The sequence below is a fragment of the Hemicordylus capensis genome, chromosome 3 (assembly GCF_027244095.1).
Source record: "Hemicordylus capensis ecotype Gifberg chromosome 3, rHemCap1.1.pri, whole genome shotgun sequence".
In the NCBI taxonomy this organism is placed as follows: Eukaryota; Metazoa; Chordata; class Lepidosauria; order Squamata; family Cordylidae; genus Hemicordylus; species Hemicordylus capensis.
Window position 1 is genome coordinate 35,887,742 of NC_069659.1, and position 13,829 is coordinate 35,901,570.

The following is a 13,829-nucleotide window of genomic DNA, read 5'->3' on the forward strand; positions in this document are numbered from 1 at the left end:
CTCCAGAGGACAGGAGGAGGAAGGAAGCCACAATGTAGAATTTTTATTTTGTTGTTGTTGCCACCTGATTCCCGGGCAGATTCACTTAGCTTGTATTTTATTTCCCATCAACTTTGGCAAGATTTACTTCTGAGGATCACAATTCTTGACTGCTGCTTATATTTATTTGTATTTATTCAATTTATATACCGCCCTTCCAAAAAAGGCTCAGGGCGGTTTACATCAAAATAAAAACAATTAAAAAGTTAAAATCAAAACTATAAAAACAGCATAAAACTAATTAACAATTTAAACATTTAAACAGTTAAAAACCCTGGAGAACCAGGCCAGACACTTACAGCAGTTAAAAACAATTTACAACAATTTTACAATCAACAGTTTTTAACCAATTAAAAACCCTGGAAGGCCAGGCCAAACAGATAGGTTTTAAGGGCTCTCCTGAAGGCCAGCAATGAATTCAGATTACAGATTTCTGCCAGGAGTGCATTCCACAGTCCATGGGCAGCTACAGAGAAGGCCCACCTCTGACTCACCACCAGACGAACCGGTGGTAACTGGAGACGGACGTCCTCAGATGACCTTAATGTGTGGTGGGGATCATGTAGAAAAGGGCGTTCTCGAAGATATATGGTATATACTCTCTAAGATATATGGTGTACCTGAGCTGAAGCTTTGAGAGAGAAGAGGTATAGTTCTTAAAAAGATTGAAAATCCCTGAGCTAAAGAAGGAGATGGCAAAAAGGACAGGGTTGTTTCATCTTTCATGGTTCAATGAACTAGTTTATTGGATCATCTGAACTAAGCCAAAGTCTCCACATGCCCATTTTAGATGGGATATCTTACTGCAATAGCTAAACTTATACTCATGAGTCTTAAGCTGTTTTTGCAAACTGATAATTGTAATGTATCCTTTTGGAGACACTAAATTATAAATCTGCATGCCATTCTTAAGATATATATTCTTCACATAAACATACATTCTTCACACAAATATGAATGACTAATTAAAATTGATTATGAAAACGGATGCATAGAAAGTTTTACAAATCTTGTATTTTAAAGCATCAGATTCCTGAATATTTTTAACCATACAAAAGTCAGCAAAAAGATGCTCAATTATTTTTCAAATATGCTTCAAGAATTATTAGTGCAAGTAAACCAGATTTGAAAAGTACAAGGGCTATGCACTATTTGCAGTAACCACTACCAGTCTTTAATATGCGACAGGCAAACATCCAGTAATCAAATACACACAAACACCAGGCTTCAGTTCGGCAATCACTCAAACAATAGGCCTACCTGAAAATCCCCAGAGGAGCTGTCGGGCTAAAATATAATGAAATGAATTTTAAGGGGGGGGGGGGAGAAGCTAACTATAAAATATGCTACATTTGCCTCATCACAAAATAATAATAATATAATGATACACAATAGTTGTAATCCAGTGGACATGATGCGCCAGATCTCCCTGTAAATTTAAAGGTTTTCCCATTCTTTCCATAAGGAGGGAAAAGGCTTTAGTTGGACAACAGGGATAACAAATGCACATTAACCATTTCATTACAAATAACAGAATGGGAATCCTCTTTATGAGTGAAGAGTTGGATAGTGCTTTTTATTTGCAAAGGATGGAGTTAGCTCTATTCTGTTTTATTTGATATCTTAATTATTGTATTTTTGTTTCAGATATGTTTGTCAATTGCACAGGATACTTTTGAAAGAAAGGATAGATATAACTATTTTATATCTTGTACAAACATGAATACTCTCAGAAAAGAGACACACAAAGAAGTGGCTCGGGAATGCCTATTTGTCAGAAATGAGAAGGTTCCTACCGTGCAATGTCAATAATCTCTACCGAAAATTAACATCAGAGGTGTGCAAGAACCAGTCTGCAATGAACCAGTCCAATCGTTCAAACACGAAATGAACCGGCATCCAGAGAGATGGGCTGGTCTATGATCGAACTGAACTGAGCCTGGTCCGTTGTACACTGGTTTGACCTGGTATGAGGGGCTATGCTTGTAAAGAGTAACCACGCGAGCAGGCTGATGGGGGAAGTACCAGGATTTCAAGGAGTGGCTGCTGCCACCACTGAAAGATCGATAAGAACCTACTTTTAAAGGTGCCCTCTCACTGTTTCCCCAGCCACTTTAAAAGCTTTTTTAAAGGCAGGATTCCCTCTTTGCTTGTAAAGGGGAATCCTCACCAGATTCCCCTTTGAAAGCACAGCCCCTCGGACCGGGCCAAACGGACCAGACAGTTGGTTCAAATCCAGTCAGAATTCGAACCAAAATGCAAAAATTGGTCCATGCACACCTCTAATTAACACCATGGGTTGTATGGAGGCAGTATTCTCTGAGAGTGCTTCTTGAATCACTACACCTAACTTTTCCTCCCTTATAGATGAATTGCATGTAGAAAAAGCATGCAGACTAGCTGCCCTTTAATGTGTTTGTGTTGAAAACTCTAACTCCATACGTCATATATCAAAGAATATTTTCATGATCCAAGTTTTCATGATCCAATGATAACTTTGCTCCTCTTGAAATGTTAAGCTAGCACACATTCTCTAGAGAAATGTTTATGAGTCTATTATTATTAATTACAATAATATGAAGCGAGGTATGCATTGCATTGTTTTTTCTTTGGACTGCCGCTTTCTGGTACCTAACCCCTACAGGTGTCTGCAGGGGCTAGTAGGGAGCAAAGGGGACAGTCCGCCTTCCCCTTCCCTAGATTCATGGCCAAATTGATGTGAATAAGCAAATGCTTATGGGATTAAGCAAGCATGGATTGTCACCTTTGCTAAGCAGAGTTCATCTTGGTTTGAATTTGGATGGGTGACTATATGCAAGTGTTGTGTACTGTAAGACATAAGGGGTTTGGGTCATTTTATCAGGTTATATCATTTTACCTCTGCTTTTGGCAGCTTCCTTCAAAGCAGACAGAACTTGAGGCTTCAGATCATCAGCAAGTAATCTTCCTTCAACACCTGGGAAGAGGGACCTAGTATGTCATTAAAAACAGAGTAATGATCATCTAAATTATTTGTGTTATCATTCAAAGGCACAAATAATGCAAAAGCCATAATACAGAAACTTGAGGATATAATTTTGAACCAATGAAACATTTTGTTTGTTTCCATGCTCACACCTGCCACCCCCTGCACCCAAGGAAGCAATCCAGAAATTCCTCAACTAAAATAATGTAACAAGCCTACCTAACTGTAACTAACACAGACACATAAACACAATCCACTGTATCACCATGATGCAAATAGCTGTGGCTTGTAGATTAACTAGAATTATACAACATGCACTGATGTATCACCATTATTCAGGGGGCCAAACTAGAAGACCTTCAAGGTCCCTTCCAGCTCTATGATCTATTCTGAATTCAGCAACAATTCTCAAAATTCCTTCAAACCCATTAGTAATTACAATCTGTGGATTCTATATATATTATTATAGTAGTCTGATGCCCATCACATGGCAGGAACGTGTATGGGAAAGTGGCCATAAAGACGGGATGGTGGTGGGTTGGTAACAGCCCTAACTTCTGTTCCCAGCAGTGTTCCCTCTTTTTTTTTTTATCTGTGTGCGGAATGAGTTTCGTTTTGGGCAGTAGTATCATGGCAGTCTGTGCGTGCATGCATTTAGAGCGGGGCCTTCCTGATTCAATCAGAGTGGGATCTAAAATTAACTGAGCAGACATCAAAAAACTTGTGAGAGGGAACAGCTGGTTTTGCCTCATTTTTCTTTCCCTTGGTCCTTGCTTCTCTCTTTGTACCCTTGGAACCCTCACCTCTGTTCACTGCCTCATCTGCACCTTCACCTCAGTTGCCTCCTTTCAATCATCTCTTGACAGTAGCCAACCTATTGACCATGTTATTGAGATGCCTACCAAACCAAGGGAACATGTATGGAAACATGGCCTAGAAATGGGTGAATCTTTGTATAAACAGAGCATTTGTCTGTTTCCCTTAAACTTTGGACAACTTATCTAAATCATTAGCATTTAGCATTAATATGCTAAATCATTGTAAACCGCTTAGAGAGCTCCGGCTATAAAGCGGTATATAAATGTAAGTGCTATTGCTATTATCTCTGTTTCCCTCAAATCTTGCAGTCATTCAGTTGTTCCTGCTAGAAACAGATTTGCACACGAATCAATTCACGCTGAATTATGGGCAATTCACAGATTCAACTACGAACAGAATCACCCCTTAAATGAAGGGCCTGAATTGAGGACAAATCGAATCAGCCCCAATTTGGCACAAATTGATTAGTGCTATTCAAGCAGCCATTTTGGATCAGCAATGATGTCTCTTGTTCTCTGGCCTTTTCTGAAAACGAGCTTGAACATCCGGCATTTCCCTTTCGACATAGGGCTCTAATCTGCGTTGGATGATACTGAGCATGATTTTGCTAGCATGTGAAATTAAGGATATTGTGCGATGGTTTGCACAATCTGTTAAGTCTCCTTTCTTTGGTATGGGTATGTAGATTGACCTCTTCCAATCTGCTGGCCACTGTGTCGTTCTCCAAATTTGCTGGCATAGGTTGGTTAGAGCCTTGACTGCACACTGGATAATTGAGAAAGTCAAAAAATACCAGAAAGAAGTCAATATGTGCTTTATTGACTACAGAAAAGCCTTCGATTGCATCAACCATGTCAAGTTGTGGAATATCCTTAGGAAAATGGGTGTCCCAGAACATCTCATTGTTCTCATGAGAAACCTATACACAGGACAGGAAGCCACAGTCCAGACAGAACATGGTGAAACAGACTAGTTCCAGATCAGCAAAGGAGTAAGACAAGGCTGTATACTTCCCCCCACCCTTTATTCAATTTATATGCTGAATATATCCTGAGAGAAGCTGGATTGGAAGAAGATGAGTGTGGTTTTAAAGCTGGAGGAAGAAACATCAATAACCTGCGCTACACTGATGACACCACTCTTATAGCTAAGAACGCGGATGATTTGCAAGCTCTAGTAATGAAAGTAAATGAGAACGGGGGGAAATGGGACTACAACAAAGTGTCAAGAAGACTAAACTAATGACAACAGGTACAGCAACCAGTCTCAGAATTGACCATGAAGACACTGAAGTGGTGGATAGCTTCTGCCTTTTAGGATCGACCGTAAACAGTAAAGGATCCAGCAGTCAAGAAATACGCTGCAGACTAGTACTTGGTAGGATTGTAATGAAGGCCTTGGAAAGGATATTTAGATGCCGTGACATGTCTACACCTACAAAGAATAGAATCGTTGGGACAATGGTTTTTCCTATTACACCTTATGGATGTGAAAGCTGGACTTTGAAGAAGCAAGAGAGAAAAATGCTTTTGAACTTTGGTGCTGGAGAAGACTTTTGAGGATATCATGGACAGCCAGGAAAACAAACAAATGGATCATAGAACAAATCAATCCAGAATTTTCACGAGGCACAAATGACCAGGCTCAAACTATTATACAGTACTTCGGACACATTATGTGAAGATCCAGCTCCATAATGCTAGGGAAAGTTGAAGGAAAGAGAAGAAGAGGACAACCAGCAGCAAGGTGGATGGACTCGATTACAACAACAATGAATGAACCAGTGAGAGACCTTAAAGGCCAAGCTGAAGACAGATAATCCTGGAGAGAATTTACCTATGTGGTTGCTATGAGTTGACACCAACTTGACAGCACTTAATCAATCAATCAAATCAGCCAATGGCCTGGGCAACTGTGCCACTGGCTGAGGGAGGCAGGAGGTGGGGGGAACACTTTTGGAGGGAAGTTCAAAATGTATTCAAAGGGACTGAGAAGCAAAAAGAGAGCCCTTATGAAATATGGGATACATCACAGATTTATGAAGAAGAGAATTCATTAGGACAAAAGGAAGTAAGGTTTAATTTTTGTGGTTTTCTTTTCTCAGAATTGAGTGCATGCTGTGTTCTCGCTGCTATAACTGTTTTGCTGGATCTTAAATTGACAACGGGTGGACAAAAAAGGAGGGAATTTCAAAATTTATTCAAAGCGACTGGGAGGCAGAGAGAACCCTTACATCAGGAGAGAAGGAAGGAATCAAGAAAGGTTTGATTTTGTGGTTTTCTTTTCTCCACTGAGTAAATGGTATGCTACCTATTGCTGCTATAACTATCTGGTTTTGTTGGATCTCAGACTGACAAAAGTAGAACTTGGGTGCCTGTGTGCCTGCTTTGAGTTGTGGTATGGTCTGTTTGTGGACAGTGGCAGCTCAGCTCTGTGTGTGCAATATTTCTTGGTGACTGCTGTGATGAGCTCCATGTCTGGCCTTGAGAGTAACTTGTGCTTCACTCACTGCTCTGCAATCTGTATTGCAAGCTGTACTCATTCAGTCAAAATGTGACTAAAAACGTTGCTGTAGATGAGCTTTTAACTGCTTGTTGGCTACTAAGGGTGCTGCTGTACTGTGGCAGCTGTTGCAAGTCAGGAGAGAGTCATAATTGTGTTTGAGAGAGCAACTTATGCCAATGATATTACTGCAGCGCAGGCACTGTGGCTGGCAGTGGATTCTGGGTCAGTGATTCCGTTTTTGGCCATCTTTGGACGGTATATTTGGCAAAATGTGTCCTGTGTTGGGAGGGACTGTGTGTGCTGCTTCTCTACAGTGCTGTTTTTCAAGGCAGATTTGCAAAATTTGTGCAGTCACACACTGTGTTTGTTTCACCCATAGGGAACAATGGGGAACTAGAATCACCCCATTGTTCCCCATGGGTAGGTCCTTGGAACACCAAAGTGGGTTGGCTGGTACGGCATGATGGGTGCTACCTATCACCCAAGCCATAAAAGAAATGTGCCAGCAGGAATTTTTTTAAATGTTTTAAATCCAACCCCTCATAAAATCCTATGGGGTTTGGGGGGAAAGTTTTTAAAAGAAATTTAAATCACCTGATTTTCTGTTTCTTTTATGGGTTGGGTGGTAGGAAGCACCCATCATGCCCGACCACCCAAACCACTTTGGTGTCCCCTAGAACCTACTTATAGGGAACAATGGGGTGATTCGAATTCTCCATTATTCCCTATGGGCGAATCACAATTTTTTTCTTTCTTTTTTGCAAATTTTTGATTTGTCTTGTTGAACATCCAGCAATGGCTGGCTGGTTCGATGAATCGATTCAATTTTTTGTGAATTGAGGTCAAATTGAATTGCAAAAATTGATTCGTACACATCTCTAGTTCCTATTCATTCAGATTGGTTACCAAGTATGATGGTTATCAAGTATGCAATGGGTATAAAATTAGGCGAGCATTTAAGAATGACTGTTGATGCTATAGCCATTCTTAAGTGCTCACCTAGACTAATGCCTCCCAAAGTAGGGCGAAGCAGTGCTACTACACAATTTCCTAGAGAGAGGGGAATTTGGGGTTTCTCTCCCAGATGAAAGGTTGCAGGTTACCCAAACACATCCCCATGCTTCTGAGTTTCAGATATTCTCTCTCCAACCTGCACAGGCAAATCCATTCTGGAGCAGAAAGTGGACACAGACATGCAGGGGGAGAGGGCATTACTATACAAGAGTAAACCATACAATTTAATATGTATATACAACATTTCCACTACTGTAAAATATATTATTAAATGTGTATTATACCTTGGGTAACTTTCTGAAGTTATGTAAACTGCATCTTGGTCTGATGCCGATGAAGAGAATGAAACAAAATCCCCATTTTGTAAGGGCAGAAGCTCCAGTCCAATAAGCTCACTGTAGTTTCCATCACTTAGTACAAACTCTAAGATATGAAGCTTTTCTACAGCAGGTCCCTTGTGCTCAGATTTTCTTAATGCCTGCCGTATTGTTCCAGGAGTCACTTTTTTCACAGGTCTCATACTAGACACAATAAGATCAACTGCATGAGCAATATTTTCTGGTACTTTAGCAACCTCTCTCCCTGAATCTTGGAGGTAGTTTAGCACAGCTTGGGTGTATTCCAAGCTCTCATTCATTTCTGAGAAATATACTTGCTCCACCTTTATCCAGTGATCACTGATGGAGTAAATAACTTCATTCTGGAACAACTCTTTCAAAAGAGGTTCTACAATTGGCTGCCAGTGAACTTTTAATTTGCTCTTTTGTGGCCATAACCTGTAAATTCTCTCAGCTGAAAGAGGGAAATCTGAATTCTCTTCCGTTTCCATTCGTTTAATTGCTTCCAGTATGAGTGTTGCATATGCTTTGGGGACAATGTTGGCCACAAGGAGCTCATTCCACAAGGCTGCTGGATCTCGCCACTGATCAAGCTCTCGCCATTTGATACTCCTTCTGTTATCTGTAAGACCAAAAAACCCACTAACATGTACTGGGAGACCTGTCTTGCTTTCCTCTCCAGGAGGTAATGGAAGAAAACAAAATGCGCTTCCTGAAAATTGTGCTACGGCTCCTTTATCTTCTCCATTGCTTGATAAAGACATAGCTATACCAATAGTCGGAATATATTTTAAGTCATCAGCCAAACAGTCCAACTCATTACATATTCCTCGTCCACCAACACTGTTACATACTAGCCACGATGTTTTCTGTGCATCTTTAACACTTTCATCTTCTAAAACTATGTTTACATGATAGGTCACACATGTTATGCTATTACTTGGAACACCTTTACAATACTGGCTTATGGCGCTTCCCAAAATCTTGATAGAGTTGGGTCTTTCATGCTTCAAAGCTTTGTTCTCACTGGCAGTAACTCTAAAAATGAGTCGTTCAGTCCCATCAGTTTCTCTAACATGTAAGGAAACATCCTGAACACTTTTAAGGAACAGAAGTACAGTATCTGCATCCACTCTGAAGGATTCAAACAATTCTAGAACTTTTTCCTTGTTGTACAGATTGCTACTCAGCTGGGAAGGCTGCTGGCGAAGAGGAAAGCGGAAAAATGTTCCAGGGAAGTGACCATTTTTGAATGTTTCCTTAGTGCTTCCAAATACACCAACAAAAGGTGTAAACTGGTCTGTAAGTTCATTAATTTCTTTGCTGTCATCTTTTAGATTCCAACATTGACCTGATTCACGGGGTCCAAAAAGTGTTTGGTGAGGGTCCAGCATTCCAATTTGGTCACCACTGAATATACTTGGGACGTCTGCAAAATACACGGTGAACATTATGAACATCACCAGAACAGTATGCTTAAAATACAAATCTGAAACAGCAAAAGATCTTAATAGTCCTCAATTACTTATTTACTTAATAAACACATACATTTAAACACCTTAGTCACATCATGGCTGGCTTACTGTAACGTACTCTATGTGGGGCTGCCCTTAAATAATATTCAGAAACTGCAGCTAGTGCAAAATGCGGTAGCTAGAATTTTCTCTGAAGCTACCCGCTGGGATTACATCACACCCATTTTGAAAGAGCTGCACCAGATGCCGATTTGTTTCCGGGTCCAATTCAAGGTGCTGGTTTTGACCTTTAAAGTCTGAGGGACCACCTGCTCCCAAGGGTTGCTGCCCACTCGTTAAGGCCATCCGGGGGAGGGGGGGCTCTGCTCCGGGTGCCGACAATGAGGGAGGCTCAGCTGTCATACATGCAGGACAGGGTCTTCTCAGTTGTTGCCCCCAGACTCTGGAATGCTCTCCTTGTGGATATCCGCAACTCAGTCTCCATCACAGTTTTTAGAAAGCATGTGAAATCTTGACTTTTAACCTAGGGCTTTATATGATTGTTTCTATTACTTCTGCTTTGTATATTTTATGGTTATACTGTGCTTGTTATTTAATCTTTTAATCAGATCTGTATTTTTATATTCTAGCTAATATTTTAATTGTGTAATTTTTGTAGTCTTATTTTAAGTTGTGTGTGAACCGTCTTCATTAAAGCAAATAAACAAACAAAAGAGCTGCAGCAATCACCAGCAAAAAAAGAAAGAAAGGATTTGACAACACAGAGTATGCCCCTCTCCCCAGTACCCTGGGGAATTAAATTCTGTAAAGTGAACAATAGATTTTTTAAAAGCATCTGCTATTTTTTCATGTTGAGCAGCTTATACCCTAAACAAACTACTGGAGGAGAGCTGGTCTGGTGTGGCAAGCATGAATTGTTTGCTAAGCAGGGTCTGCCCCAGTTTGATTTGAATGGGAATGTGAGCAGTGTAAGATATTCCTCTTAGGGGACGGAGCCACTCTGGGAAGAGCATCTGGGAAGAACATCTGCATGCTTGCATGCAGAGGGTTCCAAGTTCCCTCCCTGGCATCTCCAGATAGCACTGAGAGAGACTCCTGCCTGTAACCTTGGAGAAGCCGCTGCCAGTCTATGCAGACAACACTGAACTAGATGGAACAATGGTTAGACTCCGCAGAAGACAGATTCCTAAGTTCCAAATTTCTTATACTCAAGAGCAAACTTCAAGTGTACATACAGATGATGCAAATGCTCCTCAATATCACAGTCTTAATGCTTCCTAATTTTTTTAAAAAAACTTAACAACATTGCAAATACCTGTTATGTGATAAACAGAATTAAATCCAATTCCAAATCTTCCGACTTTGAGAGGATCATCTTTTTTTCTACTTCTTGCAATTTCCTGAATGCCATGCCAGTCCTCAGGAGTAAAAACTGCATTGTTGTACACATAAAGTGCAGAACCTAAAGGTGGGGGGGAGACAAACTAAATTCAGATTTGTAAAAGTTTTCAAGAAGTGAATTTCAGAAACTAGGAAGTGTTTGCTAATTTATGCTAAATAAAGTTAATGACCATTGTAAAAATATTGGCATGAAACTGATATAAGAACAGACTGATTAACACAGATAATGTTAAAGCTTGATCCTAGCCAAAAGGCCGAGAAAGTAAATGAAAGTAAATGGTCTTTGATTCCTTGCAGCTTCATGTGAATTGTATGAATCTAAGGTTTGGATGGTCCGAGCACTTGTTTCTAACATTCACTATAAATCTATGCTAGTGATAACAAAGATTCATTGGCTGATAGTACAGGCCTGTACTAAAGCTAAATAGGCAAGGAGTTGCCTTTTAAAGTGGTGGTTCTCTTACACTTAGCAGGGGGAAAGCAAACAGTAGCTATTTGCTGGTCTCCCTTATATCTCCTTTTTAGACTGTGAGCCCCACTTTGGGTCAGGGTACCATTTTCTCATTCATTTTCCTATGTAAACCAGTTTGAGCACTTTTTTAAATTGAAACAAGTAGTATACAAATATTTGTAATAATAATAATAAGAAGAAGAAAATGGATGCAGCTAGATTACATATCAAACATCTAAAAGACAAATGCTAGATATAACTGCATACTTCTAACATTGGGTTATACTCTATATATCAGTGCAACACAGTAAACAAATAATCAAGGAACAAAATTAGGTATGAAACAGGTTATATAATTACCCTGATACTGAGCCATGTCTTTAGACCAGAGAGACTCTGTTCCATACTGAGTCTCATCATACAGAAACCTAACTTCTGTGGCTCCAGCATCTTCTGCATTCTGAATCAATTCCTAAAAACAAAGTATCACACAAATTGGATTTAAAGGAATGATTTTTAAAAACACAGCACAAAACCTACTTTACTTTAATTACAGTTGCCACACTAGAATTATTAATGCTTATATCCCATTAAAACTGCATGTTTCAATGATTTTTTTTATTCTTGTGACAGGCACTATTGTCATACTGGTTCATCATATTAAGATGCAGAAAGTAAGTTAAACTGGTATTTTATTACTCAGACTTCAGATTCTTCTGAGTGTCTTTTCCTGTTTGGAACCAATATGTCAACATTTCCCTTAGCTACAATGGAAAATATCACATTTGTTATCCAAATCAGTGTCAGAGCAGGAGGAAAAACAAAGCTAATAATGTCATTTAATGCCCTAATTCCAGCTGCATTAATATTCATTTTAAACGCTTTTATTAATACAGCCATAGAAAGAGCCTGCATTAATTTTAAATTTGTAAATCCTCAATTTCTTTATGAATTTAGACAATATCCATTTGGAAGTGAATAAACTGTGTGAGAGGGAGGAATTTATGTTATACTTTATTCATAATTCTATTTTTTTTAAAAACAGATTAAAATAGCAACATTTTGTACAAGAAAAGTATGATAGTACTACACTGTACTACAAGTGCTACAGTCCTGCTACAATACCTTCTCATTAAATTTAGGTATGAAGTTGGTATGACTCATGCAGTGGGCAAAAGTGTTTCCAAGGGGATATGGGTTGTCCCCAGTGCCACATCTGTCAGATCTTATGGCTATTCACTTGTTCTGTAATAGAGCGTGAGGGCAACAATACATTTGATGCACTGCATAAACATTCCCTCAAAATCAAGTGCTAGGGAGCAGTAAGGGAAGCACAGTTGCCCTCTTTTCCACACTTGCAGGCTTCCCAAATGCACTTGGTTGGCTGCTGCATGAGGCAAGATGATGGACTGGCTGGGCCCTGGCCTGATCCAGCAGGGCTCTTCTTATGTTCTTAAGTTGCCTGCATTACATTTATTTGAAATACTCTGGTCTAACTTCTTAGAACATGACAAAGAGATAATACACTGGCAACTAGTTTAGAAAGATAAACAGACATACACATATTAATAACAATATTTTATATTTTTACAATACTTTATGCTTTACCTTTAGAATTTGTCCTCCTTCAGGATACCTTCTTAAAATATCTTTAAGGAAATCAACAAGTGGTGGAGTTGTTTGCCCAAATCGACCTAGGAATGCAGAAGAAGCAAAATGATATCCACTGTCTTGCTTTAGAAACACAACAAATTGTTATCTTTCATCACACTGAGTTTAATGGATTCAGATTCCTGTAGTCTATTATATTAATTCTCCTTGGTGTGCCTTGGAATGTGTGTCCCAGCGCCCAGCTGATTGGCTGGGTGGCGGAAGGGCCTGATTGGCTGAGGCGCACCCAGGAGGATTGGTTGCAGCAGGCCTGGCCGCAGAGGCCGGGGCAGCAGTGGGCCCAGCCCAGCCATGGGGGGGGGTAGAAAGTGGGAGGACTGAAGTGGCGGTGGGGAGGAGAGGCGGCTGGAACTGGGGCAGAAGCGGGGGGGAAGGTAACCGCCGGCCCCAAAGAGCGCACAGATGCTCTGTGCGGGGTCGGCTAGTAGATTCATAATGTACAGATTACAGGCGAAGGCTTTATACAAAATCTGCTTATGAGTAAACAGGCATAGGATTGGATTGCATGTCATTTAACTACAAATTAAACGCTAGCTAACACAAAACTCAGCAATATAGCAGATTAAATTGTGTAAGATTTAAAGATTACACAGTGGCACAGTTAAAGAGCAATTCTGTACTTTATGTGGCAAATGTGGACTCCCAGGTCTAATTAGAGCTCTCTAGAGGGTGTTTAAGAACAGGTGTTTGTCATACACACTGGCCAGCATCCAGACTAATAAAGAATGTGTGCAGCATGCACTATGGGGGATGGACAATTTTCACGGAGGGCTGCACAACCCTCAAGGACCTATTTTCAGGAGTCACACATGACTAATAAAGAAAGGGAAACTGACCAAGATTGATTTGACCAACAAAACCCAGTGCCCCATGGGCTTGTCATTGTTAGGGTGGTTGGCACCCTATATGCGTTACAACACAACCCGCTCTGGGCCACCCTGGTGCCCTCCAAGTGGAGTTATGGGACTGCTGAAATTCCCCATTATCCCCTATGGGGGAAAAGCTTAAAGTTGCAAAAACTTCAGAAAAAAATTAAAAACCTCCCCTTTCATCAATTTATTTGAAATCTGGGTGGTAGCAGGCACACATTGGGGCACTACCACCTGACCCACACTTCTGCCCCCAGAACCCCTTTTCTGCCCCAAATCTGC

General features: G+C 40.3%; 1 protein-coding gene across 11 annotated transcripts in view; it reads right to left on the reverse strand.

Annotated features, from left to right (window-relative positions):
* SACS (sacsin molecular chaperone) overlaps window positions 1–13,829 on the reverse strand; it is a 143,706-nt gene that overhangs the window by 18,234 nt on the left and 111,643 nt on the right. For all 11 annotated transcript variants that reach the window (XM_053311813.1, XM_053311816.1, XM_053311815.1 and 8 more), the window contains 5 exons: window positions 12,616–12,701; window positions 11,368–11,479; window positions 10,471–10,617; window positions 7,627–9,109; window positions 2,918–3,009 (listed from right to left, as the gene is read on the reverse strand). In XM_053311813.1, coding sequence (XP_053167788.1) covers window positions 2,918–3,009; window positions 7,627–9,109; window positions 10,471–10,617; window positions 11,368–11,479; window positions 12,616–12,701 — 1,920 coding nt within the window. The remainder of the gene's footprint in view (window positions 1–2,917; window positions 3,010–7,626; window positions 9,110–10,470; window positions 10,618–11,367; window positions 11,480–12,615; window positions 12,702–13,829) is intronic.